We start from the raw sequence: 26,123 nt of genomic DNA on the forward strand, positions 1-26,123 counted from the left end.
CACAGTCTGGGGTGGAAAGCTACTTGTAAAAACAGCAGAGCAGTATCTCAGAGCTAGAAACAGCACCAGAGACATCACCTCAGGTTTTCTGGGAGCCCTCTGAACCAGGCGGCATTTCACATCCAATCCGACAGTGATGGATGTGGTGGGAACGGAGCATGTTTTTTCTCCTGACAAGCTCTTTTGACAAGTATGATCTTATCAAAGTTTCAAGCTTTTCATTATATTTCTTCTAACTCCTGCCTTCAAGCCGTGCTCTGTCCTCTCCATCCTGGCAGGGAACAGTCGCGTTTCCCTCTGGCACTGATCTGTGGCTGAAGCTCCCCACGGTGCCCAGAGGGCCTGGGCGACCCACAGAGCGAGAGCCAAGCTGCAGTTAATACACAAACAGGTCTAGAGATGTGCAAAACGCAGGGGTAACTGCACTCATGCTCAGAGAAGGGAATATATGGGCACCTTTGGGTCAGGAGGAACACGTGCAAAGGGATGGGGAGACATCCCAGCACCCGCACTGCCTCTGCAAGGTCGGGACACCACCGCCAGCACTTTCACTGGGCACGTAAAGCAAGAACCTGCTCGAAAGCTGGAGGCAGCAGCACCCTCCCCGCCTCCCTTCCCCGCCTGCTCCCGAGAAGAAAGACAAGCTTGGACCATCCCCTCCTTGCCCAGCAATAAGCAAGCACAGCCCCCCCGTTCCACCAGCCTTTCCCAGGGCAGAGACACGGGCAGCAACCGCACCAAACCTCCCCAAAACAGGCAACCCCCGGGCTCTGCCCGCAGCCCCCTACCTTGCGCGCCAGGCTGTGCCGTGCCGGGGGCCAGGCGGGAGCCAGGAAGAGGAACCCTCCCCGCAGGGGGGGCAGAGCTGCTTTCATTAGCTGCTAACTCCCTAATTAGCCCGGGCTGGCCCTGATGGGGAGGGGGTGGCCCTGCCCCTGACGGGTGTGAAGAAAAAAAAAACCATCCCTTCCTCTCAGCTCCATCCCTCCAGCCCCAGCCCACGCCCTGGGGAAGCGCGAAGGAGGAGGAATCAGCCCTTTCTGCCTGGCTCCTGCCCCAGCCCTGGGCACTGGGGCAGCGCAGGCTACAGCGGCCAAGGGCGCCCTGCCAGGGGATGCTGAGCTCTCCTCTCCCTGCCCCATCCCCTCGCAAGGACCCCCTTTGCAGCAGGACGGCCTGGAGAGCGAGGACCGAGCCAGCGCTTGGCCCCCCGACGCCTTCCCCATCAGCCGAAACCACGTCACCTCCTGGAGCGAACAGCCACCAAAAGATAGCAAACGCTGAGTGCAAAACCATGGTCTTTTATTAGAAATCTCCTCGTATAAAAATGATCATGCTCTACACAGTCATCGAATAATTCATAAACATCCAGGCACTGAACTTTGTTTTTTTGTGTGTTTTTGTTTTTTGACTGGTCAGTACATAAAGCAGACATATTTCAATCCATATGGTCATCACATACATTAATTAACCACCTATAGAAATCAGCACTTTGAACACGGTCTAGGTTTTATTTTATTTTATTTTGTTGTCTGTTTTTTATTTAAATTTTATGTATTTTTATTTATTTTTCCTTTTTGCAACATATAGAATTTGGTAGGATATGGGAGAGAGAGTGAAGAGGGACGGAGGAAGACAGGAACAAAAGAAAATGAAGGATTAAAAAAAAAAAGAAAGAGAAAACAGAAGGTTCTACACAACCACAAACAATCTCACAAATTCCAGAAAAGGGAAAATGTTGGGTCTCTTCTTTTTTTGCCAAGATACAGAAAAAAAAACCCCAAAGCCTTGCCGAAGTCCGTCACCTCTTCCCCGCGCCACGTCCCCCCTGCTCAACTGTTCCTCTTCCTCCGTGGGGAGGCATGCATTGTCACGGCAGTCGGTGGTTTATTTTATTGTTTCGTTATGGGTTTTTTTGCTGCTGTTGATCACCATCTTCCCCAGGAGCTCTGCCCAGCGGCTCCACCAGGAGCATGTCCCCCCCGCCACCTCCCCATCCCGCCTGGCTCCCCCTCCAGCGTCCCGCGACGAGCGATGCGACTCGGCTCCCTCCCGCGTCGGGGCATCCCCAGCCTCCCTCTATGCCAGGCAATTGCGATCGCTGGAGCTAAATCGCGTGGTTGCTATAGCTGACGTAGGTCTGTTTGGTAGCCAGTGCTGGAAAGAGAGACAAAGCTCACATGTATCATTAATGAAGTCCACCCCCCCTTTCTGGCTCCTGTCCCACCACCCTGACCTGACTGTCGTGCCAGCAGATGCTGGCGGGGACGTGACGTGGGGCTTGCTCACGGCTCCGGCCAGCGCCAGCGCTCAGGGTCATTCCCTGCGAGGGCACTGAGCCGTGGCAGAGAGGCTGAGCCCCACGGCAGCCCTTGGGGGCTCTCTAAAGACAGCTCATCCCAAAGGGAGACCCCAGCACCTGACACAAGCTGTGGGGACGTGTTCTCAGGCTCCTGTTGGCTTCCCTCAGCACCTTCTTACAGACAAACCCGCAGGTGCCCCACGTTCCCAAAAGCTTGGCTTGCCCCAGCCCTGCAAGAGCATGACGTGGGGTCCAAGCTGGGTGCCCCGCACCCCTGCACGCCGCTCCATGAGCAGCAGGGCACTGCCAGCGCCGGCAGCCCGTGGCACAAAGCCAGCCAGCCCGGCTGCGTCCCTCACCAAGGATCCCGGTGCCCGTGCTCAGGTGCTGGAGGAGCAGAGCACATACGCTGCTGCCACCTTCCAGCTTCCACCGGCCCTCGGGACGGGGTTGAACACACAAGGAGAGGAGGCAGCAATGGCTACAAAGCCACCACACGTCCCAGACTGACACCAGGGGAGCCGCAGCAAGGCCCAGAGCCAGGAAAACGCCAGATAGCAATAACTCCTCCCGCTCCCCATGGGGCTGCACCGCTGTCTTCGGGCTCGGAGGAGGCTGCAGCACGTCACTTGCTTTTAGCAGCAGCCACCGCTCAGGGAGAGGTGGAAGTGGCAGCTTGCAACGCCCTGGCGTGTCTCGGTGCTTCGGCTGGGCACGATGCTCTGCGGAGATGCCACCATGAGGTCCCCGGGTACCGTGGGGCTCAGCCAACACACAGACACCCTCCAGCCAAGGACACAGGCAAGCGCTGGGGCAGACAGCAAAGCCCGAGACACCACGAGCAGCACAAACATGTCCTCTGCGGAGACCGTCCCCACGGCACCGCGCAGAGGGGACGCCCAGCAGCTCTCCCTCCGTCTCGGTGCCTCGCTGACAAATGAACCTTGCTGCAGATTTCAGACTGGTATTCCCAGATAACAATTAGATAGGCCATAAGAAATTAGAGCTGACAGAGCTATTTGTTAGCCGCAATGTTTTCATAGCCAATCTGCCCATATCAAAGCCCTGTGAATTATTTATTCTGTTGTTTATTTAAGAATGCGTGACCCACCAGTGACAGAGTGAAAAACGGCCCCTCGGCCCTGCACCAACAACCCCACCGTGCCTCCTGCCTCCAGCACTGGTGCGGTGCCCAGCTCCGTGCCTTGGCACACCTCGGGAGCGCGCTGCCAGCCCCATTCCTGCCGAGCTCCCGCATTCCCCATGCAGACACACTGGAGCCAGAGACGTGGCAGACGGGAGCCTCAGCTCTCCCTGCTCCTAGCACATACGATCCCCAGAGGCTCCCGCTGCGAGTCCTGTGGGGGAGAAGGATGCTCAGCACAGCGGAGAGCATATGAGAATGTCTGGGTCCAGGTCCCGGACGAGGGGCTCAACGCATCTGGGTCTCCCAGCCCTGCCGCACAGGCAGTACCAGCCCTCTGTGCTGGCAGAGCCCTGGCCGGGAGCCGCGTGTGGCCGGAGGGAGACAAGGGCCCGCATGTACGGCACCGCAGCCTGTGACACCGATGCCATGGGGAGTCTGGCAGCAGGTGGGTCCCCAGGACAGGGCTGGCGTGCTCCCGGCGAGCTCTCACTGTGGGGAGCCCACAGATGCCCCGAGTCTTGCATGGAGCATCTCTTGCACAGACAAAATGAGGGTGGCAGAGGGACCTCTACCCACTGCCGCCTTGGGATAGGACCACAGACCACACGGATCTGCGGCAGCAGCTGACAAAAGCCACCTCCAGCACAGGCGGCGAGGGGGGTCTGACTGTGTAGCTGCCCTTCACAATGCAGACAGGTAGATGAAAGAGTCGATTCTGCAGAGAGACTGCCTACGGAGAGACATCGCATACAGAGCTACCGCCAGCGAGAGCCATACACAGAGCGATGTGGATATACAGAGGTTATACAGAGATGCCAAGGGATATTAAATAGCTCAGGCTGGAAAGACAGCAAGCGTGGGATTACAAAGACAATCATGGCTTTCCATGGAAATGTCGTTTGGTCTCCATCCCACTGACGCTGGAACCCAGAAACTCTGCTGGTACATGAGGAACATTGTATTTCTGCGGGGTTTTCTTCAGATTTGGACCAAACGGGCTTTCCCTTCTCAAAGGACCGCAGCAGCATTGGCTCCAACCATTTCTTCCTCCTGCAAGGCTCTGTTTTTGGAAACCCAAACGCAGAACAGGCATATACCCACTTTCCCAGGGTTTCCCGAGCCCCCAGCCTCTCTTCCAAGGGGAGACCGGTGTCTCTGTCCCTGTGTCAGCCTTAGCTCCAGCCTGGCCCCCGGCAACAGCCCGCAGGCAGACAGCAAACCCCTTTCTCTGTCAGCCTTCCCGGGAGCAGCTCCGGACACCCAGGGTGGGCTGACATTAGGATCCTTCTCCAGGTGTTGGAGCAGATTTCCACGTGCCCCGGCTGGCATCTCACCCAGCAGCGGCATGAGCACCTCTCCAGCGTAACTTCCCCTGCCACCCGCCCAGCAGCATTCCCCACGGGATAAGGCAAACAGGCCTGCGGAGGGACGGGAGCGCCAGGACCAGTCCCAATCAGAGGGAGGCAGGACACGTCCTGTCTCAGCTGCGGTGATGGAAAGCAGTGTTTCTTGGGTGGGAATAAATTAATGAAGGGGGAATCTCCCCTGCCCACAGCAAGGCGATGATGCTGTCCCCTCGCCGAGAGCCAGGAATCCCCGCTTGTGCCCCGGCTGGAGCGCAGATAACCGGAGTGCACCTCCCTCCTCGGGGCGGCTCTGGGCACGACAGGGAGCAGAGTGGACCCCAGCCTGCGAGATGCATCCCTTCCCATGCTGCCCTCGCTCCTGGGGGATGGCGGGCCAAGCCTTGGGGCAGGAGGGAGCTGAGATGTCCCTTTGCCAAGGAGCGGCCCTGCCGGCATTGCTTGTGCTCATGGAGGACAACACGGTTACAGCCCACTGGCGATCCAGGGCTTTGGGCTTCCCAGCACCATGTCGGTCCCTGGCAAGACCAGCTCCCCAAGCCCGTGGGGATCCACATTACCTTGTGTTTCCAGATTTTCACAGAGCTCTGATTTGGCCTCTCCGTTGGGGCGGAAACCTCCCTTCTGAGAGAACTTGTTGGACATGGTGGCCGCTGTCACCACCGCCTTGAGGCTCCGCTTGCGCTTGGGGACGTTCTGCTCCGGGTGGAAGAGGATGATGTACACCTTGGGCATGTAGAGCATGCCCAGGGACACCGAGGCACTCAGACTCACCGAGATGGTGAGCGTCGTGGTCTGGATGTACATCTGCAAGACACAAGGGCATAAGCTGAGACCCAGCACGGCTCTGTAGGATCCAGGAAGGGTCAGCTGGGAAAGGAGGAGAGGAAACAGGGGAACATGGAAACGTTGGGGTTAAACGAAGGAGTGGGGAACCAGGGTTGGAAATGTTGGCAGTATTCGATCTTAAACATCAGACTTGACTTGTTGCATGGGCCAAGAGGAGAGGCCTTCAGCTCACTTTTGCTGTTTCCCCACCTACGAGCACGGGGAGGCTGTGCCGGTGCCCTGACCCTGCATTTCGGGGTCCTGGCGTAGCCTTGCTGTGCCAAGCCCTCCCAGCACTCGTGCATGCTCCGGCAGCAACCTGCCAGCACCCCAACTCAACAACATCACCAGAGACGGAGCCCCCGCGCCCTCTGCACCCCCCCTCTCTCCTCCCCAGCACTCACAGCGTGCTCCACCAGCCGCGAGCTGCAGTGATGGGCACAGCAAGGACGCCCACGCCCAGGACACGGCCTGCAGCACCCCCAGCTCCCCCAGCTCCCTTCAGCAGGTAATTCCCACTCCCCAGCTGGCTCCCTGAGCTGTTGTCATGTAAGTCACATATTACACACCGACGTTGCCTTTCTGCAGTCAAAACTAATTTCACGCTCACCGTCCAGGACTAACAGTGACAGATGTTTTGCAAAATGAAAGCCCATTAATCTGACTGTAGAATAATCCATTTTTCTATGGAAAGCGTTTGGCAGGCTCCTCACAAGCCGGGGGCATCTGAAGCAGGCAGCAACGGGAGGCGAAGAGACCCCCTCCCTCCACCCATCCCCACCTCTCGCCCCCGAGCAGCACGGGAGGCCGGGTGGGCAAGCCCTTCCGTGAGCATCCCTGCTCCATCAGCATCCCTGCTCCCGGCTCCGTCCTCTCCAGCATCCTCTCCTCTACCGCATAGCTCACCCGTTGGGTCTCTCCAGGCTGAGCAGGGAGAGGGCTCGGGGTCTTTGGGTGCCTTTGCACACACCTTTTTTTCTCTTCCAGCTGTGCTCAGATGCCAGGGCTGTTTCACATGTTGCTAACAAGGTCTTAGAAGGAGGCTTAAGGCGGTTTCTGAACTTTATCCCGTGGCTCAATCACGGCGTGGTGTCTGGGGTTTCTTCTGCCATTGTTTCACGCATGGGATTTGGTGCTGTGCAAGGTGGCAGGACCTGGAGGAGCCAGGGGAAGCCCGGGGGCTGCAACGCCAGCAAGGGCAGCGGGTCCCCACCTCCCCAGCTGCACATGCGTAACTTGGGGGCTCACTTTCTGGACTCAATAGAGCAAAAAGGTGACCAAGGACAGAAGCTGAGCACAGAGACTCTGCACGGCTCCCCTGGGAGAAGGTGCACAGAGGCAGCTCCGACCCATGAGCGAGAGCCAGCGGGAAGCAACAGCTCCCGGCCGGGGCTGTCATCCCAACCCAGGACCTGCGGGTCCCAGGTGCGACCATGCAAAGAAACATTTCACGCTCTTCTCCTGCTTCAGAAACAAATGCACAGGTCTCAAAGTGTTTCACCTCAATCCAAAAGGAAAAAAGCAACAAAGCTTGTTCTGAGTCAACCAAAAAGTTTCATTTGTCCCCAGAATAAAACCTAGTGCTGTCACATGCGCTGGTTTGTTTGTTCCACCTTCTCTCTGTATGCACGCAGAGTCAATCTAGGCAGTTTTTGGAAATAAAAATGTCATTTCATCAAGGAAAGTCAAAACATATCTCTGTGCCAGAATATCTGCTCTTTTTTTTTTTTTTCCCTTTTTTTTTTTTCCTGCTGAAATTCTCCAGACGATGCCACAGGTGTCCTTCACTGCAAGGACCAGCCTTGCTGGGAATGAGGGCAGCACTGGCACACCCACTCCAGGCATCTCAACCCCTGCCCCGGGGATGGGCACAATTTGTCCCGGCGCCCCGTGGGATGCGGCTGAGGCTCAGCAGCCCTTCGCCTCCCCGTCTCCCCCGCCTGCCCGCCCTCCCGGTCCTCGGCAGATGCCTTTCGGAGGAGCCTCACTTTTCAATCCAGCTATTTCCATATTTCCTGCCTCTGCAGCGACTCCCACCCGTGCCTCGGGACTCGGAGGCGTTTCGGCAAAGGAGGAGAGAGGAGCTGAGCTTGAGCTAAGAGAAGACGTCTCCGTGCACGCGTCCCCCTACACGCCTGGGTCGGGGCTCTGGCCCCCAGCGCTGCCGGGTACTCCCCTCCGCCGAGAGCCTGGGCAGCCCCAGTGGCACCAGCTCCAGGATCCCCACGCTCCCCCATCTCTTAGCCCTCCTCAAATCCCTGCAGCACTTTTGGGGTCTCGCAGGGCCACCTTCACCCTAATGATGCATTTGCCAGAAGCAGCCCCATTTTCGACAGCCCACACTAACCTCAACAGCTTTGCATCACACCGCAGCAAGCCCTTTTTCAGCTCAGAGAGAAATATTTTTAGCCTGGAGTCCAAACGCAGCCACAAAGCACTGCACAGTTAACCTTTTGCCACATCAAAAAACGACCATTTCTCACGCTTTTGGTTCCTACACTCTTAATTGGTTTCCGACCCAGGACCCCACTTTGCCCCTCCATTAACGACACTTGAGCTTCCTCCAGAGCCCTCCGAGGTGTGCGCTGCAGTTATAAAAGAAGTTACGGCTCCTGGTTCAGCAGCATCCGCTGCTTCGTGGACAGGATCAAAGAACACAGCCCGTCTCTGACTCAGGGCGATGACGCTGCGTCGAGGGACCGCAGCAACCCTAAATGACCCAGCACGAGTCCCCAGGCCCAGCGCTGTGCCCGGACTTGCCCCAGGGCTGGATGAGCCCGCCCTGCCCTGCAGGGAGCAGCCCAGGCTCAAGGCACAGCCCTGCACAGCTTGTGCTTGTGCCAAAGCAAATCTCTGCCATTAATTGGGAATTCCCCCCTCTAAATCCAGGCCTGACCCAGCTACGAGAGATCCTGCACCACCACGGGTGCTGGGGAAGGGAAAACCCGCTCAACCCTCATCCAGCGCTGCTAAACAAACCACCGGACGGTCCTTCTCATTCCTTCTTCTCTCCCTCTTTTCCCTCACTGAAAGCAAATGTGATAAACAGAGAACCAGACAATGACACCGCTGTTCAGCTGCCACCTTATCAGTGCAGGAAATTGTCTCTTTCTTTAAATCCTCTGTTATTGCTATTTCTGTAATCCGCTGGGATCGGCAGGGATAAGAGGTTCTTTTGAGAAAAGGCTTGGGGGACTTGTTATAATAAGATGCCACCTCCATGCAAAGTTGGAGGCACGAGGTAAAGCAAAATAAAATAAAAATGGAGATTTTTATCCAGCTCCTCCAGACTGTGAGGCAGCCTTGGCCGCCGGCTCAGACGGGGTCAGGGCAGAGGCACCAGGCGGCATTTGGAGGTGTGGGTCTGCCCCGTGGCATCCTCAGGACTCGAGCGAAACTCCAGCCGTGCTCAATGGGGAGAACAACGGCCTGGCCGACGCTCCTGGCTTTTCTTTTTCCAGGTGTGCTGACCCTCCGCGGAGCCCAGCGGGGCCTCGGTCCCGGCAGCAACGGGTCGAAAGCGAGGGGATCCCTCCCCGCGGCGGCCTGGGGATGCCCTGCCGAGCGTCCCGGGCAGCCCTAGCAGTGCTGCGGGGTGATGCCAACGCCAACACTCCCCGTTTTCATCCCAGGGATGTGCTTGGAGCCAGCTCCTCTGTGCAGGCTGCGTAACGACACCTTTTTGACCTTTTTCTCCCCAAGACTGCTAACCATCGAGGCAGTAACGAGCATCCCATTCCTCCGGCTGCCCCTTTGAGTGCATCCATTGCCCTTCAGCCACAGTCTGGAGACACTTGGGGTTCACATCCCACGGCGCATGGCTGAGCTGAAACACCACAAACCCCTCGGCATGGCCGAGCCGAAACACCACAAACCCCTCCCGGGATTGCTCAGCGGACGCCACGGCAGCAGCAGGCTTTGAGAAAGAGAGCTGTGTCCAAGGGGAGTTGGGAACATCACTTTTTCCGCCTCTAATCAGCTTGTTAGCAGCCTAATAACAGAGAAGCCCTGCACATTACAAGCCCCCGAAGTGAGGCACAGCCTATTGTCGAATTGCTGCTTGACAGCCAGCTTTCGGCAGCCCTAAATTATCCCATGACAAGCTGCAGTGAAGAGGTGAGCAACCTTGCGCATAATCTACAATCATTATCATTTCCATCTTTATTACCCACAGTATGCCGAGCACATTAAGGAGGCTTTAAAGGAGCTTTTGTTTTGCAATAATTTCTTAAAAAACCTGCTTTCTTGTTAGTATCTCCCCTGCCATCTCATCAAAATGGAAATGCTGCAGAAGGCTCCATTTATTTCCTTTAATTCTCCTTCACACTTCTAGCCAGCACGGGCTGGCTTGGTAGAGGCTTTTTGGTTGAGCCAAGGTTAAAGGTGCCTGTGCAGAGCCGGCGTCCTCGAGCTCCGGGGTTTCATGCTCGGAGCAGAGCCATCTCTCCAGGACACGTGTGAAACGCTGGTGTCTGCAGTGAAAGATCTCCTGGTCCTTCCCAGCAAACCACCCCAGGCCCTTTTGCAATCGGTGTTTCCAAAACCTGTGTCTTCAGCGCTCAGCAGCACAGGGGACACGCTCAGGGGAAACTGTCCCAGTCGTGATGGGTCCAGAGAGGGAATGCGGGCAGCGGGTCACCCCGGGGATTTCCAGGGAATAGCAACACCGAGGTTTATTTGTCACAGGCAGCTCCAGGCTGGCAGGCGCGAGCTGTTTGCATTTAACATAAATGCGATTCTTGTTTTGGCTGGCAGGCAAAGGGGATTTGGGTCTCATTCATGAGATTTTTCTTCTTTGTTCTCACTCCCTCTCACTTGAGCATGGAGTTTCATCCAGGCTGGCCTCGGTCCCGTGGGTAGCGGCACCGGGACCACCCTCCAGGAGCCAAGGACGGGGAGGAGGACAGACAGACAGGTTGTTTCACAGCACAAATCCATCTCTGGGATTCCCTGGCCTGGCCTCATCTGCACTGTGTGCAGCCACGTTCGGAGTCGCAGGGGATGCTTGCTCCCCAGGCCCCTCAGCAAGAGGGAGCCGCCCTGCTCCCCCCGCAGCTCTGCCACCCTGCCCGCCGCAGCTCAGCCGAGCAATTTGTCATCGGTGCCGTGTTGCCAAACACATAGGTGTTAATTAAAATCACAGCGAAACAGTAATTGAGTGAGAAGCCGCAAGCTGCCGCATGCCCCGGCAAGGGAGGGGACGCGCCGAGGGGCTGCTCTGCTCCCTCTCCTTTGCCCTTGCCCTCCGCTGCTTCCAGTTCTCAGGGATTTTGGCGGGCAGGTCCGTCTCTCCAACCTCCATCACTAACTCAGCACTGGCAAAAGGCGCCAGCTGGGCAGCGCTCGGTCCCTTGTCCATGCAGAAATGGTGCTCATGACACTGGGGGCCTGGAGCTGCCCTGAGGATTCATCCTGCCCAGCCCTGGCCAGAGAGGGGCAGCGGGGCCAACGGGGCACAGAAAACCAGAGGGAGAGGGAGAAAATGAAACAGGAAAGCCAGGAAGGGAAGAGTGAGGAAACCCACAAATAACGGGAAAATGAAAACGGGGTTGGAGGCAGTCTCTGCTCCCCGGTAGAGCAAGAGGTTTGCAAACCAACGCTTCCCACCACGATTCCCACGCCGGCGGGAGTGCAGAGAAGCACCCTTCCTTGCTTAGGACATGTCAGCCTCTCTCAGCCCCCTTCCCTGCAGCCCACAGGGTCACCAGGCCACGACTCTCCCCTCCCTTACCTTTTCTGCCGACTGCGACGTCCCAAAAAATATAGGGATGAAGGCTAACCACACAATGCAAGTAGTGTACATGGTGAACCCGATGGGTTTGGCTTCATTAAAGGTCTCTGGGACCCCGCGGGTCTTAATAGCATACACAGTGCAGGTGACCATGAGAAGCATGCTGTACCCAAGCAAACAGATGAGGGAGAGGTCCGAAATGTCACATTTGAGGATGCCCCGGGCAAAGTGGGGGTTTGTAGTCCGCTGGTCCTCATAGTCAATGACAGAGTGGGACGGGTCCACGATGAACCAGATGCAGACGCCCACGAGCTGCAGCGAGATGAGGCTGAAGGTGATGACCAGCTGGGACGCGGGGCTGATGAACCGGGGGGCACTCACCGACTTCTTGCCCTGCTCGAAGATGCGGTAGATGCGGTTGGTCTTGGTGAGCAGGGCGGCATAGCTGATGCTCATGCCGAGCCCGAGGAAGATGCGTCGCAAAGAGCACGTGCTCAGGTCGGGCTCGGCGATCATGAGGAAGGTGGTGGCGTAGCAGAGGAAGATGCCTGTCAGCAGGACATAGCTCAGCTCCCGCCCTGACGCCTTGACGATGGGCGTATCATTGTAGCGCACAAAGGTGACCACCACAAAGAGGGTGGCGATGATGCCCACGATGGCGATGAAGACGGGCACCACTGCCCAGGGTGAGCTCCACTCCAGCTTGATGATGGGAATGGGGGTGCAGCTGGTGTGGTTCTCGTTGGGCCGCTCGTTGAAGTGGCACCGCTTGCAGTGGAACTCGTCCAGCTGGTACTGGTAGCCGTCGCAGCGCTCACAGTGCCAGCAGCAGGGAATGCCCTTCACCAACTTCTTCCGCTCACCCGGCTTGCAGGGCAGGCTGCAGATGGAGCTGGGGAGCTGGCTCCCACCCCCCGGCCACAGCATTCTCTCCACCTGTGGGGTGAGATGGCACCAGCCCCACTGATGTTCTTGCTGGGCATCTGCCAAGCATCCCTGGAGCACGGGGGGATGCTCCACCTCTGCTCGCAGCAGCATTGCCCAGATCCAGCCCCTCGCCCCATCAGTACATCCCATGAAGGACCCCAGCCCTACCCAGCATGGGGAGAGGGAGAAGGTGAAGCTCTCCATCGGCCTTTTGGGAGCATTCAACACCAGAAACCCAAAACAAAGTCCCTCCTTCCCTGGGAAAGCCCCTCTGCTCTGTTCTGGCTTCTCCTTCCCTTATCAGAGCTGCAAAGTCAGGTGCCCGGAGCCCGTGGGATACGGTCACACACGCTGATGGTGGGTCACCGTGGCTGAACCTCAAGCGTGTACTCGGGGGACACCCTCCCCTCTGACCGCCCCCAACTTTGGCTGCCTACCTTTGCACCCATGGGCTCCCTGGCTCCCAACCGGGTTTGCTGCACCCTACGTGGCCTTAATGGGTGCAGGAGAAATCTGCAGGACCTTCCCTTTGGCACGGCCCGTGCATGGCCACACCACAGGCACCAGCCAGCCCCCAGCCTTACTTTTAGGTGGAGGTGGTCGGTCCATTGCCCAATGACTTTGTACTCAGGAGTGGAGTTCCTGATCTGGTACTGGTAGATGTCGTAACGCCCCGGCGCGTCCCCGTTCTCGTTGAACGTCACGGGAGTCCCAGCAATGCCTGCAAGACAGGGAGGGCTCAGCACCCGCGGCACCCAGCAGCACGGGGTGCCCTGGGTGACGGTGTCGAAGGGGGCTCTCGTTTGATGCTTCCCCCTCGGCGTGGGGTTCTCACTGCTGGGAGCGCCGCAAGCTGCCAGGACAATGCCAGCACGGGCACAGGCCAGAGGAAGCAACGGGGGAAAAGAAAATCAACCCCAAAACCAAGCCGGTGTGAGGACCTTATGGTATCGACCCACCGACCCTCCCCGGGAGCCGGAGCTCACTGAGCGATGCCAGGCACCGAGCGCTGTTACAGCAGCCGGTTTACTGCTTCTTTTAAGAAAGGGGGGAAAAGCAGCTTTAAAGTTAAATCAAGTGAACTGTGCAGATAAACACTAATGAAAGGAAGGAAGAGAAAAATCAAGCAAGAGGGAAAAATAAATAAAAGAGACACTGCAGAGGAGATCACAGAGTGGAGATAAATAGAAGTAATAAGGAGGACAAGACAGAAAATGTTTATTAAGGAGACAGAGCAGAGGAAAAGATGTATTTCCAGAGGAGATCTGAAGACAGACAAGGACACAGCAGCGCGATTCATCGGGACCTCGGCCAGCCACGACATGAGGCAGCAGTGGGGGAGCGGGCGAGGGGGGAGGCTGGGAGCGCGGGGCAGGCAGGGCAGCAGGCTGAGGGCAGGACTGCCGCTGGGTTACCCTCCACAGGCTCCCAGGAGATGTGAGCTCAGACCTCCTCGTCTCTCGATCTGCTGCAAAACCACCCCATCTTTGTACCCTGCCTTCGCAATGAGGTGCCAAATGGTAACGTGAACAACTTATGGGTGCTGCTGTGTGACTCACAGCGGGGGACAACCTGAGGCACCCAGCCCCATGGGGCCGTTCCTCCCCACCACCCCGGGGATGGACAGACCTGAGAAGTTGACGTTGCGGATGTACTTGAGCAGCTCCATGCCGTCCACCGGGTCCATCCTGGGGCACAGCCCCACCTTGCCGGGGCAGAGGTTCTTGTGCATGTTGTGCAGAGCGTGCCCCATGGCATAGACGGCGTCGATGACAAACTGAACCTTGCCCTCCTGCTCGTACGAGGAGTCCTGGCCGATCCGCTCTCGGTCTGTGGATACACGTAAAGTGGGGCTGCCATCTCCCTGCTGTCCCAGCCGTGTCCCGCAGGGATATTTCTGCGGCAGCCGAACCTTGCAAACAAATCCACTCATCCCCAGGACTGAAGCAGCCAGAAACTCCAACCCCATTCCCAAAACTGCAAACCCATCGGCCAGCCGGAGCGGCTCTTTCCCAGCGGGAAGCTTCTGCTACCTAGGCATGCCCAGGAGGGAGCAGCGGGGCAGAAATGCATCTCAAACACCACCAAACTCCTCCGAAAACAAGCCCCACATTGCAGATGTATTTTGCAGTGCCAGCCCAAGGCATCGGCTGTGTCTGCACTGCCAGGGCTCAGGGCTCGAGCCTCTCTGCCAGCTGAAAGTCCTCCCACTGCCTGTGTGTCCTTTGTCCGGGGGGTCAGGAGGGACAGCTGGGGGGACACTATGGCTCTCGCCCCAGCCCCTCCGAGTGGCACGCCAGGAAGATTTGGGGTACGTGACGTTGCCTCTGTGGGCAGGAGGAGGGTGATGTGCTGCCAAAAAAACATATCAACTGGGGAAATATCCAACCAACCTCCCTATAATGCCTTTCTGAAAATGTGGGTGCTGGCACCTAGGCTGCACTTCCAAGAGCCCTCAGGGTGTCACATCCCAGTGCCATGGGATGTCCCCATACTCCCAAGGTCCCCCGGACCCCAGCGGGATGAGGGCTGGGCTGTGATCGACGTCCCATCCTCACCCCCACGGGCTGACCTCCTCCATCTTGCCAGGAGCTCCCACCGGCTCAGTCTCTATCAGCAGCATCAAGGGACCACCCAGGCAGTATCCATCACTGGCTGCATGTCCTCCATCTCACTCCTGAAACCTCCTGTCACCCTGGTCCCCTCGTCACCCCTGCCTCTCTCCCACCCCGCTGACCCCGCAGCCCTTTGCAGCCGCCCTGGCCATCCTGGCTTGCAGGATCCTGCAAGGATCTGGTAATTACCAGCGACAGCTGCCTGCCTCTCCTGTCATAACCACCCTTAATGGGACTAGAAACATGTTAATCATTTAGCAAAAGACACCGATTAATGTAGCACACTGTTAATTACAGCTAAGAAAGCATCTCCCATGGGGCGATGCCACGTCGGAGAGCCACGGCCTCTGCACCTCCATCACTGCCTCTGCGGCGTGGCCGGGCACCCCGCCAGGTCACAGCTCCTTCGGCAACAGCAAAAGGGAAGGAGGGTTCCCCAGAGAGCCGAAGGCACAGCCTTCATACTTTGGAGAGGCAGAGGCATCCTAGAAAACCATCCAAGGGTGTCCAGAATTAATTCTGGCTCCACTGCGCACGGATGCTCCGATGCAAGGTGGGGATTTACGGTGACTGCAGGGGACCAGGAGACACAGCCTGCGCAGCCGGGGACAGAAAAGGCATAGGCAAGCAGCAGCTGCTGATCCCCTCCCTCCCCGCTGCAGGAAGGTGGGATGAAGCCAGCACTGGGTGCGGAGCAAATCCCCGCTAAGCGGGGCCGTCCCCGAGAGCCATGCGCCCAGAGGTCCCTGCACCGGGACGGAGAGCGAAACGTGCCGCTGACAAGACACTAAAGCAAATTGATAGCAAACTGACCAACAAGAAAAGATGATATCAAGGAGGTGAATTTATAGCCCATCCTTCAAAGTTATAAAAATGCTTTTGGACTACGTGGAGATTACTCATGCGAAACCCGTCAAGTTATCCTTTCTTCCACTTTATTGACAAGGGCTATTAATCTTCTCCCTCAACTTTGGGCCTTTCCCTGCATTCATCTCTCAAGGTGCAGACAAGCCACTCTATCTTGTCAAGATAATTACCCGTTAAAAAAAAGGCTGTAATAGACTGTCCAGGGGAGCTGAGCCCGCGGGGATGTCCCAGCCCCGCTGCCACCCCCCGCACCGCCCTGCCGCCCCGTAGAGGCTGCCAAGCCCAGGGGACACACGGGACCCAGGACTTGTCCCTTCCCGGCTCCTCAGCTTCCTAGCAGGCACCTCAAATCCCACACAGGTCCCAGCAAGTAAAATACAACCTGCTGTGATAACACAGGCTGCGGAGGCTGGATTTTCCTCCCAAACATCCCTCTGGCTTGCAGCGAGCAGCGCCAGCCCGGCACGCTGGGAGAAGCCGGCTCCGGTGCCAAAGCTGAGCCGTTGCAGATAAGCAGACGTCTCCGGGCTGTCCGTCGGGCAGCTCGCCCCAAGCCCCAGCTGCTTTTTGCAGACGGGAATTAGGCTGATGCACAGAGGGGGCAATGCGGAGCAGAAAGCTGAGGCTCGTTCCTGACATGGAGACAATAAATCTCCACCAAACTCGCAGTAGATTAGGGCCGCAAAAAGGATGTGACCCCGCTGATTATAATAGCAGGGTCGTGCATCATTCTACAGGGCTGATAATTAATTTTCAAGAGCGTGATGAACCTCCACGGGCACCCCTCGGAGGATGGACGCAGCTATCTTCTCAAGTGGTGGATGAGACGGGATTAGCATCAATTCCCATCACATTGCTGGCACCAGCTTTCAGCAGGAGTTGATCAAAATGAGTCACAGTGCTGCTCCGGAGAGCTGGGGGATGGTGTCCTCTCTGAATATCCGAAGCTCATGGGTGCTGGCAGCACCCAGCACCCATGGCCACGTTTTCGGGCTGGGTGAGCCCATCCGGGGAGCAGGGACTGTCCCCCCACGAGGGATGCTCGCTGCAAACATCTCTCTGCAACGAAGGCTTGAGCTGCCCTCGCAGCGAGGCTGGCAGTGCCCGTTTGGACAGGCGGTGGATCCGAAGGAAGGGCGAGCAGAGGCATTGCCGGGACGCCCCTGCCCGCTCAAACCCGGCCTTGGGCAACGGGAGCCTTTTACCACCTTAACCACCAGGCGAGCAGTGCAAATCCTCCCCCGCTGGCCTGGCTGGGGCACGCTGTGCTGGGGAACAGCCAGTGCCACAAAAAAACAACCCCACGTTAAGAAGAGACTGGAGAGAAGCAAAACAGAAAGGGAAAAGAATATGAAGAGCCACAAATAAAGAAGGAAAATCAAATAAAAGCTCCTCTCCCCCCCCGCCCACGTTGCTGCTCTGCATCTCTCTGCAGCCCGCTTGGGCGGAGGTGAGCACACAGAGAAATCCCCAGCCCTGCTCCAACGCCAAGTTACCATCCAGCCCTGCTAAACGAAGGCCATTAATTAGCTCTTCTGGATAACGAGTAGCCCGTGGGGCCTGGGAGCATCCTGCGGCGCCCCCGCGGGTGGCAGGCGGGGGGACGTGGCCCCAAGCTGTGCCCTGTCCTCCTGCCCTTGCCACCCCATCGGCCCGGCAAACCTGGCGCTGCCATCGGCTCCTCCGTCTCCACTTGCAGCACCCCAGCACCTCCCTGTCTGCATCCACGCGTGTGTGAATTATTAATGAAGTGGCGGCCGGCAGGATCCTTTCCAGCCGGGCGCGAGCAGCGGCTGGCTCCCCCGCCAGAGCCTGCCCAACCCGGGAAGCTCAGGGACGCAGCCCGGCGGAGGGAGCTTGGAGGTGGGGAAGGATGCGGAAGCGAGCCTACTGCAAAAGCAGCTGGGAGATGGGTGCTGGCCTGATCCTGGTCCCAGCCCGATCCTGGTCCCAGCCTGATCCTGGGGACAGGACAGCCTGGGGATGGCCAGGTCCTGATGGGTGCTAGGGCTGGTCTGGGGGATAATGTGAGCAGCTGCCAGCGGGAATCACCCCAAAACCTGGTGTCCACCCCAGCCCTTGCCCCTCACCTTCCTCCCAGCTCTCCCATACATGAACGAGAGCCATGCGCTGTCCTGTTCGGTGCTGGGACCTTTCGGTTTGGTTTTTGGGGATGCAAAAGCAAGCAAAGCTGGCATTTCTCTGTGCATGTTGGGCTCTGCCCAAACGTGAAGCTCCTGGGGAAAGTCAGTACAATTCCCTCTATAAAACAGCCCCAAAGAGGACATTTGCATAAGCCGTGCAAAGCACAGGAGCTCATGGAACCACACAGGCAGGTTATTTGCTTCATCGTGCATTATTTCCCCTCTCTGTTTATCTGCCAAGCAAATGTTCAAGAGAGAATTTATTTGCTGACAAATTCAGATAATTTAAAGACAGTTCCTAGGACATTTGCCATGTCGTGGTTTCAGCTGCCTCCACTAATACCTTGGCCCTGAAATATTGCTTGTTTAAATGCTACATTACTATGAAGATGAAGAGATCAGCGGTTTGCAGGACCTGCTCATGCATTTCCTAGGGATTTCTTGATGCAATTGGGAAAGATGAGGAGCTCTCAGCTGCCCAAGGCCATGGCCACGGGCAAGTTTTCTTGCATGCCCTTGCTGCTTACCAAGCTCACGCCTATGCATTAGCCACAAGACTACCTGGGGAAGCTGCGGCACTGGAAAGCCCTTGTGAGGACAGAGAGGTGTCCCCAAGTCATCAGCTGAACATTTGGGGAATGCCTGCAAGGGAGAGGATGTGGAAGCACCATCCCTCTCATCCGCAGCAGCGAAAGCAGGGAAAAAAAGCCCTGAATGATCAAACTTCCCAGGCACGGCGAGGTGCGCCGTCCCTTGCAAGGGGACAGGGGGATGTGCAAATGTCCCCAGGTCCTGCCGTGTCGCAGCCCGTGAGCCACTGTGTCGTTATCGGTCTTCAGCCGGTGCCAGGCAGGCAGTAAATCTCTCCCATCTCTCAGTAAACGTCACCTCCTTGAGCCTCCAACCATCACTTCGGCAGCAGCGCTGTCAGCGAGGCAGGTCCCCTGCCTGCCTTGTTTACTGCATTAATCCCTGCAAGCCTCCTGTAGCTGGCAATGGCTAAAAATGCACAGTGGGGGGTGAGGAGGGGGGCTGGGATCAGGCTCTGCCAGGACAAGGGTCCCTGCCTGGAGGGAAAAGGGCACGTCAGCAAAGCAGTTTGCAATGAGACACGGGCGAACGCCACGCCAGGCGTGCCCCGGGGCGATCACCTCCTCTCTGGGCACCCCTGCACCCTCCCGTGGGGTGCCCAGCAGCACCCTCCCTGCAGGCACGGGCACGCTGCAGCCTCAGTGCTGGCTAAGCAAGAGCCAGATCCTGACCCTGCGCTATCAATTGGCTTTATTTCTCTACAACCACCCCAGCTTTTATCCTGCTCAGGTGAGACAGGAGGTGCTTGCAATGGAGCAAGGATGCACTGGTGGCTTCATGCCTTGCACAGGACAACGGTGCTTCTGCCAAGCACACGATGAGAAAGAGGCAGTTGTCCAAATGCTGCAAAACAATGCAGAACTCAGCCCCAAATCCCCCAAATCTGGGTGGTTTTGTACCCACAGAACATGGGGCCAAGGGAAGGGAGATGTGCAAGAAGCGTGCATGAGAGGGAGCAGCCCTGGGAGCTTTGCACAGGGACCGTGCCTCCGCACACACACAAACCAAGCAGGCCCCTCACGCCTCCTGGTCACACAGCACCTTGGGATCCACAGAAGCATTTTTGTGCAACGCTCCTGTCCGCTACTAAGCGAGCCGCCACCATCACCAGCCCAGCAGACACCCGAGTGCCCGCGCAGGCGAGCAGCTCTGCATCGCCCGCATTCTCCATGCTGCAGAAGCACCGGCGTTTCTCCAGCCTTCCCCAAATTCCCACCTGGCTTTGATGTTTAGTCCAAAAAAAGCCTGCTTGCAACCGAGACTGCCACACACAGAGCGATAATTGCCACGTAGCTGCCTTGAGCTGCGTTGACAGCTCTGGAGCAATAAGGATGTGGCTGAGCTGAAAGGCCATAAGGGGAAAGCAAGCGAAACTTTTCTAACGCCTGCCCTGGGCTCTCTGCCATCGCCTTCACGCCCCTGTGCACCCCGTGCGAACACCAACACACAGCCATAAGCCTCCGCTCGCCTGCAGCATCCCCACAGCTCTTACTGGTGCACTTCTTGATGCTGCTGCCCTTCTTCAGCGCGTGCCGGCTCAGCTTGCAGTGGAAATTTTCCTCCCAAAACTCAGCAAACCAGATGTTTCGGCGGTTGTTGTCCAGCGTCCTGCTGGAGAAGTAGCGGTCGAAACCTGCCCGGGGAAGAGGGGACGGAGGGGATAAACCTCTGGGATGGCAGAGAGGTGTTTAACATGGCCCAAAACTTCCCAGGCAGAGGGGAAGAAGGGTCTGGTGAGCGGTGGGGTCTAGGGACACGTAAGAGTGCGGCAGGTTTGTGTCCGAGCTGCCACTCGGGCAAGACTGCAGACTGGAAAACCCAGGGAAGACCCACTGCAAAACACAGAGGCTTTCAAAGCCAAAACCTTGCAGTCAAGGAGATGCTGTCGGGGGGGCAGCCGGCCCGGGGGCGAGCCGCGGGAACCCACTGAGCACAGCCCCTTACCTTTGACAGAGACCCGCTTGGGCAGGATGGTGACAGAGCCCTCGGCCACCTCCTCCAGGTGCAGGACCGGGGAGATTTTGGAGCCCCAGCTGTCCGAGCCCATCCAGATGAAGTGTCCTGTCTGGTTCGCCCTCTTGGCCGCCTCCAGCACCCTTCTGCGGAGAGAAGCAACAGGAGCTGGTGCTCGCTGGCACCGCAGGGCCGGGGCACCAGCTTCGTGGCTGGCCCCATGGCAGCGGGGATCCTGGCACGGGGCATACGTGTATGACCCCCTTAGTTATCCAACATCAGGGAAAAAAAGAATCAGGTTATGCCACAGCAGGCAGGAAAAGCAGCAGCACTGGAGAGCGCATGTGTGCTTGCAGCTCCAATCAGCACTGCAAGCCAGCCAGTGTTGCCAGTGCCCAGGCTAGAGCTAAACTGGGCTCTGCTAGGCTCAGCTGGGCAGCTGAGCAGCAGTGGGGAGCTAGAGATGCCATCCGTCCTGCCAAGCATCCCTCACCGTGGCCAGACACTCAGCCGCACACATGCTAGCACGCTCCACCGGCGCCAGCCAGTTCAGAAAATCTGAGTAGGCGGATGGGAGCTTTCCGGGATCCGACCCTCCGGGCTCTTTTTTCCCCAGGGCTCGCTGTCCCCTCGGGCGCTTGTGTGGGTCCCTAGCACCATTGGAGCAGGGCCCAGGGCAGCTTCGTCTCCCCGTCTCCCCGTGCAGCGAGGAGGCAGGCTTGTGACTCACCCCCCGCCATCGGGAGCTGATCATTTCAAGTCCAGATGGTGTTTGAAACGCGTGATAAGGGAAAAAAACCATATAAAACGAGCTGAGAGTGGAGACAAGACGGGAAGAGGCAGGCATGCTCTGGGAGCCGCGGGGCCAGCAAGCAGCCGGGGAGCCGTGCCGGCTGCTTCGTGCTCATCCCAGGTTGCCCCAAGCTCCGGGTGCATCCTGCCGCAGGGAGGTCAGCGAAGCCCACGTCCCGCTCCCAGCACAAGCAGCATCTCCAGCTGCCCGCAGTCCCGTGCGGGGCAGGATCTCCCCAGGGCAAATCGAGGACATTCCTGTGAGATCAGTGATTTACACCTGATCTGAGCCAGGCAGAAATTCGAGCAACAACCATTCCCGGACCGTCTTGCTCGGCAGCATGGCCCTGCACATTTCGGGAGAGGCAGCACACCATCTTCCAGGCTCCACAGCCCAAGCTGGTCCAAGGGTCGGGATCACAGCAGTCTCCATGCCCGGGCTAAGCCCACGCTTGCCCGGTGCTAGGTGGGTGTGCGTAAACCACTGGTCACGGGACGGAATCCTATTTGGATGGGTAAATGTTTACAAACCCCAGTTAATGGGGCTTGCCATTTACACAGCGAGGTAAATCCCCCGTTTCTCACCACACACCCGCGTAAATGTCAGGTTTGCAGACATTTCTATTAAGGAAGGAAAAAAGAAACTCGGAGCGTTTGCACATCTGATGTAAACTGATTTAAAATTGCAGTTTACCCACATTTACATAATGTTTGCTGATTAATAAATTAGATACTTAGGAAATCAGGGGTAGTTCCATGTGAATCATTCTGCTCCGTAAACAACGGGAGCTGCAAGACGTCGCTTCGCCCGCAGAGCAGCTCATCACCTCGAAGCGTGGTTGCGTCCCCAGCCCCGCCAGGCAGGCAAGGTGGCAAGGGGGGGTCCCCGAAAGGCCCCCCCAGACCCATTCCTCTTCCATGCTGGGAACTGAGGCCGCACAGCGAAGCAGAACCGGCGCCTGGATCCTGCCACGGCCGATGCTCAGCGAGGCCCCACGCCAGCTCTGACCCAGCTCGTGAGCAGCGTGAAGCAGACGGGTTGTGACAGCAGGGGTTTCCGAAGCCAACAGAAAGTGGATGTTTCCTCCTTTGAGCTGTGTGTTGCTGCGGTTTGATGGCAGCACCATGCCAGGCGGCCACTCGGAAGTCAGCTCTGGTGCGTCCCTGCTGCAGACGCGTCCGTGCCACGCTGCAAGATGCATCCTCTCCCACTGCAGACACATCCGTGCCACACTGCAAAGGCAGCTACGCAGGCACATGGGCTCCACGTTGCAGACACATCTACACCACGTTGCAGACACGTGTGCATGCTGCAGGCATGGTCAGCTCCTGTTGCAGTGCCCAGCTCCTGCCATTAGCATCCCACGCCCCGGCCAGCAGCATGCGCAGAGCACATGTCAGGCTGGGTGCGGGTGCCTGAAGTGCATTCCCCGTCCCCAGCCTCCCCTCCCAGCCAGGCTGGCCCCTCCGCACCTGATATCGTCTTCATTAGCGAAGATGATGACGGCCCGTGCGTGGGAGGTCTCCAGGAGGCGGCGGATGATCTTGTCGAACTCTCCCGGCTTGGGCTCCCGTGGGATCTTGACGGACTGGGCCACGCACACCCCGCCTGCGGCAGAGAGAGCCCCAGCACTGAGACAGCCCCGTGAGTCCCCATTCCCTGGGGACAGCCCCTCTCCCAGGGCTTCTCAGCCCCCCAGCAGGCAACCGGGGGTCTCCCCAGCTCACCTGCACCCCAGCCACAGTGAGGGGCTCAGCACTGCACCATCTCCGCAGCCCACGGCCCCCAGAGCCCCCTGGCCACCACCCAGCCCCCGGGACACGTACCCGAGCCCTCCCCTTACGCCTGCTCTCCCAGGTCGCTGCCTTCACCCCTCCTCTTCCTCACAGCTCAGCTCTTCTGCGCCACCTTCTCTCCCATCCCGCATCTCTGTAGCTCATCTCCGCCTTCCACCCACTCCTCTTAGTGCCTGTCATCTCGAGCCACAGCCACATCACACCCCGTCCCCCCGACGGACACACAGTCCCATCCCAGCAGCTCCAAGAGGGTTTTCCAGCCAGCTCCAAGCACCAGCCCCTCCCCAGCCCAGGACTGGGTTTTGCAAAGGGCCCTGCACATGCAATGGTCAAATACTGGCAAAAACAGCCCGTGGGAAGAGGAGACGATGGGCTGCAGCCCCGCCACAAGCCCTTCGCCCCCAAGACAGCAGCCTGGGCCTGCAAAGGGTTTTATTCCCATCCCTGTGGCACCGGCCGAGCTCCCAGCCCAGCTTTCCACAGGGCAATTGCAAAAGCAGCTAATTAAAATTAAAAGAGACAAGGGGAAGCTGGCAATTGGAAGAGTCCCCACACACGGCTGCTGGGCTCCCAGCCTCCAGCTCTGAAAAGCCAGAGCCCTCCTGCTCCTGCACTTTTGCAGATGCCAATAAAAAGAGAGATGGGAGAGAAAATTAAACATTGTGGGACCTTCTGGATGTAATTGATGGTCTCAATTTGCATAGTAAATGACACGGCTGATACCTCGCCTGTCACTAAAAGATCGCCGCTTAAGCAAAGGTCAGAGTAATTAGCACATGGCGGCAGGATGAGATTTCCCAGTTTACGGCTCTGGAGAGGAGCAGGGGGAGGACGGGACAGGACGGGGACAGGCACCGAAGTAGAGTCAAGCAGAGGCCTCTGGAACGGGAAGGTTCGCTCCCTCCCGCAGGGCTGGAGGAAAATTGGGGTAATTTGGCCCTTTGCAGCCTAACAACAGAGAGAGGGGGGAATCTGATGAGTGCCGAGCAGGCAGCAAGGGAGGTTGCAGGGATGGGGATAACAGCATCTCCCAGCAAATACCCGCTGGCCGGGGAAGCATCGCCCACCCCAGCCCCACGCAGCCCAGCCACAGAGAGGGCTTTTTTCAGGTTTTTTTTCCTATGGTAAGAAATTGGGCCAATTTGCTGTTTGCTTCCCATATGGGGAGCCAGATGGATGGAAAGGAGGGAGTTGGATAAACAGACTCCCGGACAGACAGATCAGCCAGGCGAGACGGGCAGCAGCAGGCAGCGCCGGCAGGACCGTCACATCCCTGCCCGGGGGTGCTTGGCCTGGGTCACCGCCGAGCCCCCAGCCAGGCCAGGGTGGCACCGGCGGTGCTGCCAGAGACGGTAGCTCCAGCTAAGGAGCCAGTGCAGCTTAATTACAGTTTCCATGGCAGTAAAAGGAGAAAATCCAACAAATGCAGCAGTTTGCAAACACGAGAGCCTTCCAAAAGCCCCGGCGCAGAGTCAGGCGGGTGCATGCACACGCAGGTGACAGCTCAGGGCTGGCACAAGTGCACACCTACGTGCCACCGAGCACCAACACTGCGAGGCTCCCGTGCCGTCCGTGCTCTGCTCCGGGCTCCTGTGAGCGCAGGAAGGTATGCACCGCTGCGTGTCCCACCACGTTGGGTGCCCCTGCAGGCGTGGGTGCCCGTGAGCGTGTGGCACAGGGATGCGGGGGTTCCGGGCATGCACACGGTGGCTGCAGCGCCGGCCCCTTCCCAGCACAGCCAGAGCAAACCCAGCTTTGAGACTTTCCCAGGCCGCCCCTTTGCGCTGGGGACCTCCCTACGCGTTTTATTCCCCTCGCCCCGAGCAGTGGCTTTGAGCAGCCCCAGGATCCGGTGGCTGTCCCATGCCAGCTCTGCCCACGCTGCTGGGGTACACAGGACCCCGACTGGGAGGACGCTCAGCAAACACAAGCTCGCAAGGGGAGGATAAACCCCGCAGGGGCAGCAAGTGGCCCTGGGTGAGCTTGTAGCAGGGACTGTCTTCTCGTATGCATGGCAAGAGGGGCTGGCAGAGGAGACAGGCCCATAAATAAATAAGAAAGGAAACTAAATCGATGGCAATTCAGAAATGACCAAGTTACTCGGCAGCTCCGTTAAATCAAACTAACGAGGAATGTAACAAAAAGGGGATACGTGCAATTAGGACGTAATGAGGACCTTCTTAACGCAGCGGCCGGAGAGCGCGGAGCACGCGAGCGGGACGCAGCCAGGCCAGCGGGAGGGAAAGCGGGGATGGGGACCCAAAAAAGTGGCTGGATGCCAGGAGAAAACTGCCCCAAGGATGGACACGGATGTCTGCAACCCCTGGCTGCACCGCCTGTGCCCTACAGTTTACTACAGCTCATCAGGGCTCTCCAGGCTTAAAAATAACACAAACCTATGCCAGCTAAAAGCCCTCGGAGGGTCTGGGAGCCCCACATTCCCGCAGCACCCTTCTCCAGCCCGTGCACTGATGCTAGCAACACTGCTTAACATTTTTATCTTCTTAATTAATGAAATTGTCTTAATAATGAAAAAAAGAGGTCAGGGGGGTCAGGGGGAGGTGGCTGGGGTGGGCAGAGCTGAGGGTTTCGGGGCAGCTTCGCTCACCTCCAGCAGCCCGGGCTCTCAGCACCTGCATTATTCATGGCCCCCGGGCGCCGCGGCGGAAAGGGGGATTTGCCAAGTGATGCTCCTACTGTCTTCACACAAAAATACATTTAGTCAAAACACTCCTTTAAAGCAAGAAATCAAAGCGAGGAGGCGGCAGCGATGGGGAGGAGGCGGCCGCTCTCCCTCCTCCAGCGGGATGGCACAGCATCGCTCCCCCACTTGGGCCAAGGTCTGACTCTGGGAGAAGGCAGGAGGTGAGGAATGGGGACCCCTTTCCTCCCCCAGCTTTGGAAAAGGACCAAAGAGGAGCAGGAATAGTGGAGAAAGCCTCCAGGACTGGGGCAGCATCCCACAGCCAGCTGCCAGACACAGCTCGGAGACAGGCACCCAATTTAAGGATGCTCAGCCACAAGATCCCACGTGTGCCATCACTGATGGACAGCAGCACGGGATG

At 57.9% G+C, this 26,123-nt stretch overlaps 1 protein-coding gene across 5 annotated transcripts in view; it reads right to left on the reverse strand.

The window, feature by feature from the left end:
• Positions 1-1,281: 1,281 nt before the first annotated feature.
• The window catches only part of GRM4 (glutamate metabotropic receptor 4), a 52,699-nt gene continuing 27,857 nt past the window's right edge, over positions 1,282-26,123 (reverse strand). For all 5 annotated transcript variants that reach the window (XM_087762206.1, XM_087762208.1, XM_087762207.1 and 2 more), the window contains 8 exons: positions 22,735-22,870; positions 20,461-20,615; positions 20,009-20,149; positions 13,929-14,129; positions 12,884-13,020; positions 11,373-12,308; positions 5,374-5,620; positions 1,282-2,157 (listed from right to left, as the gene is read on the reverse strand). In XM_087762206.1, the coding sequence (XP_087618332.1) occupies positions 2,108-2,157; positions 5,374-5,620; positions 11,373-12,308; positions 12,884-13,020; positions 13,929-14,129; positions 20,009-20,149; positions 20,461-20,615; positions 22,735-22,870 (2,003 nt within the window). In that variant the 3' untranslated portion in view covers positions 1,282-2,107. The remainder of the gene's footprint in view (positions 2,158-5,373; positions 5,621-11,372; positions 12,309-12,883; positions 13,021-13,928; positions 14,130-20,008; positions 20,150-20,460; positions 20,616-22,734; positions 22,871-26,123) is intronic.

Source organism: Nipponia nippon, unplaced genomic scaffold (assembly GCF_047370975.1).
Source record: "Nipponia nippon isolate SJK-2023a ecotype South Korea unplaced genomic scaffold, ASM4737097v1 scaffold_25, whole genome shotgun sequence".
NCBI classification, from domain to species: Eukaryota; Metazoa; Chordata; class Aves; order Pelecaniformes; family Threskiornithidae; genus Nipponia; species Nipponia nippon.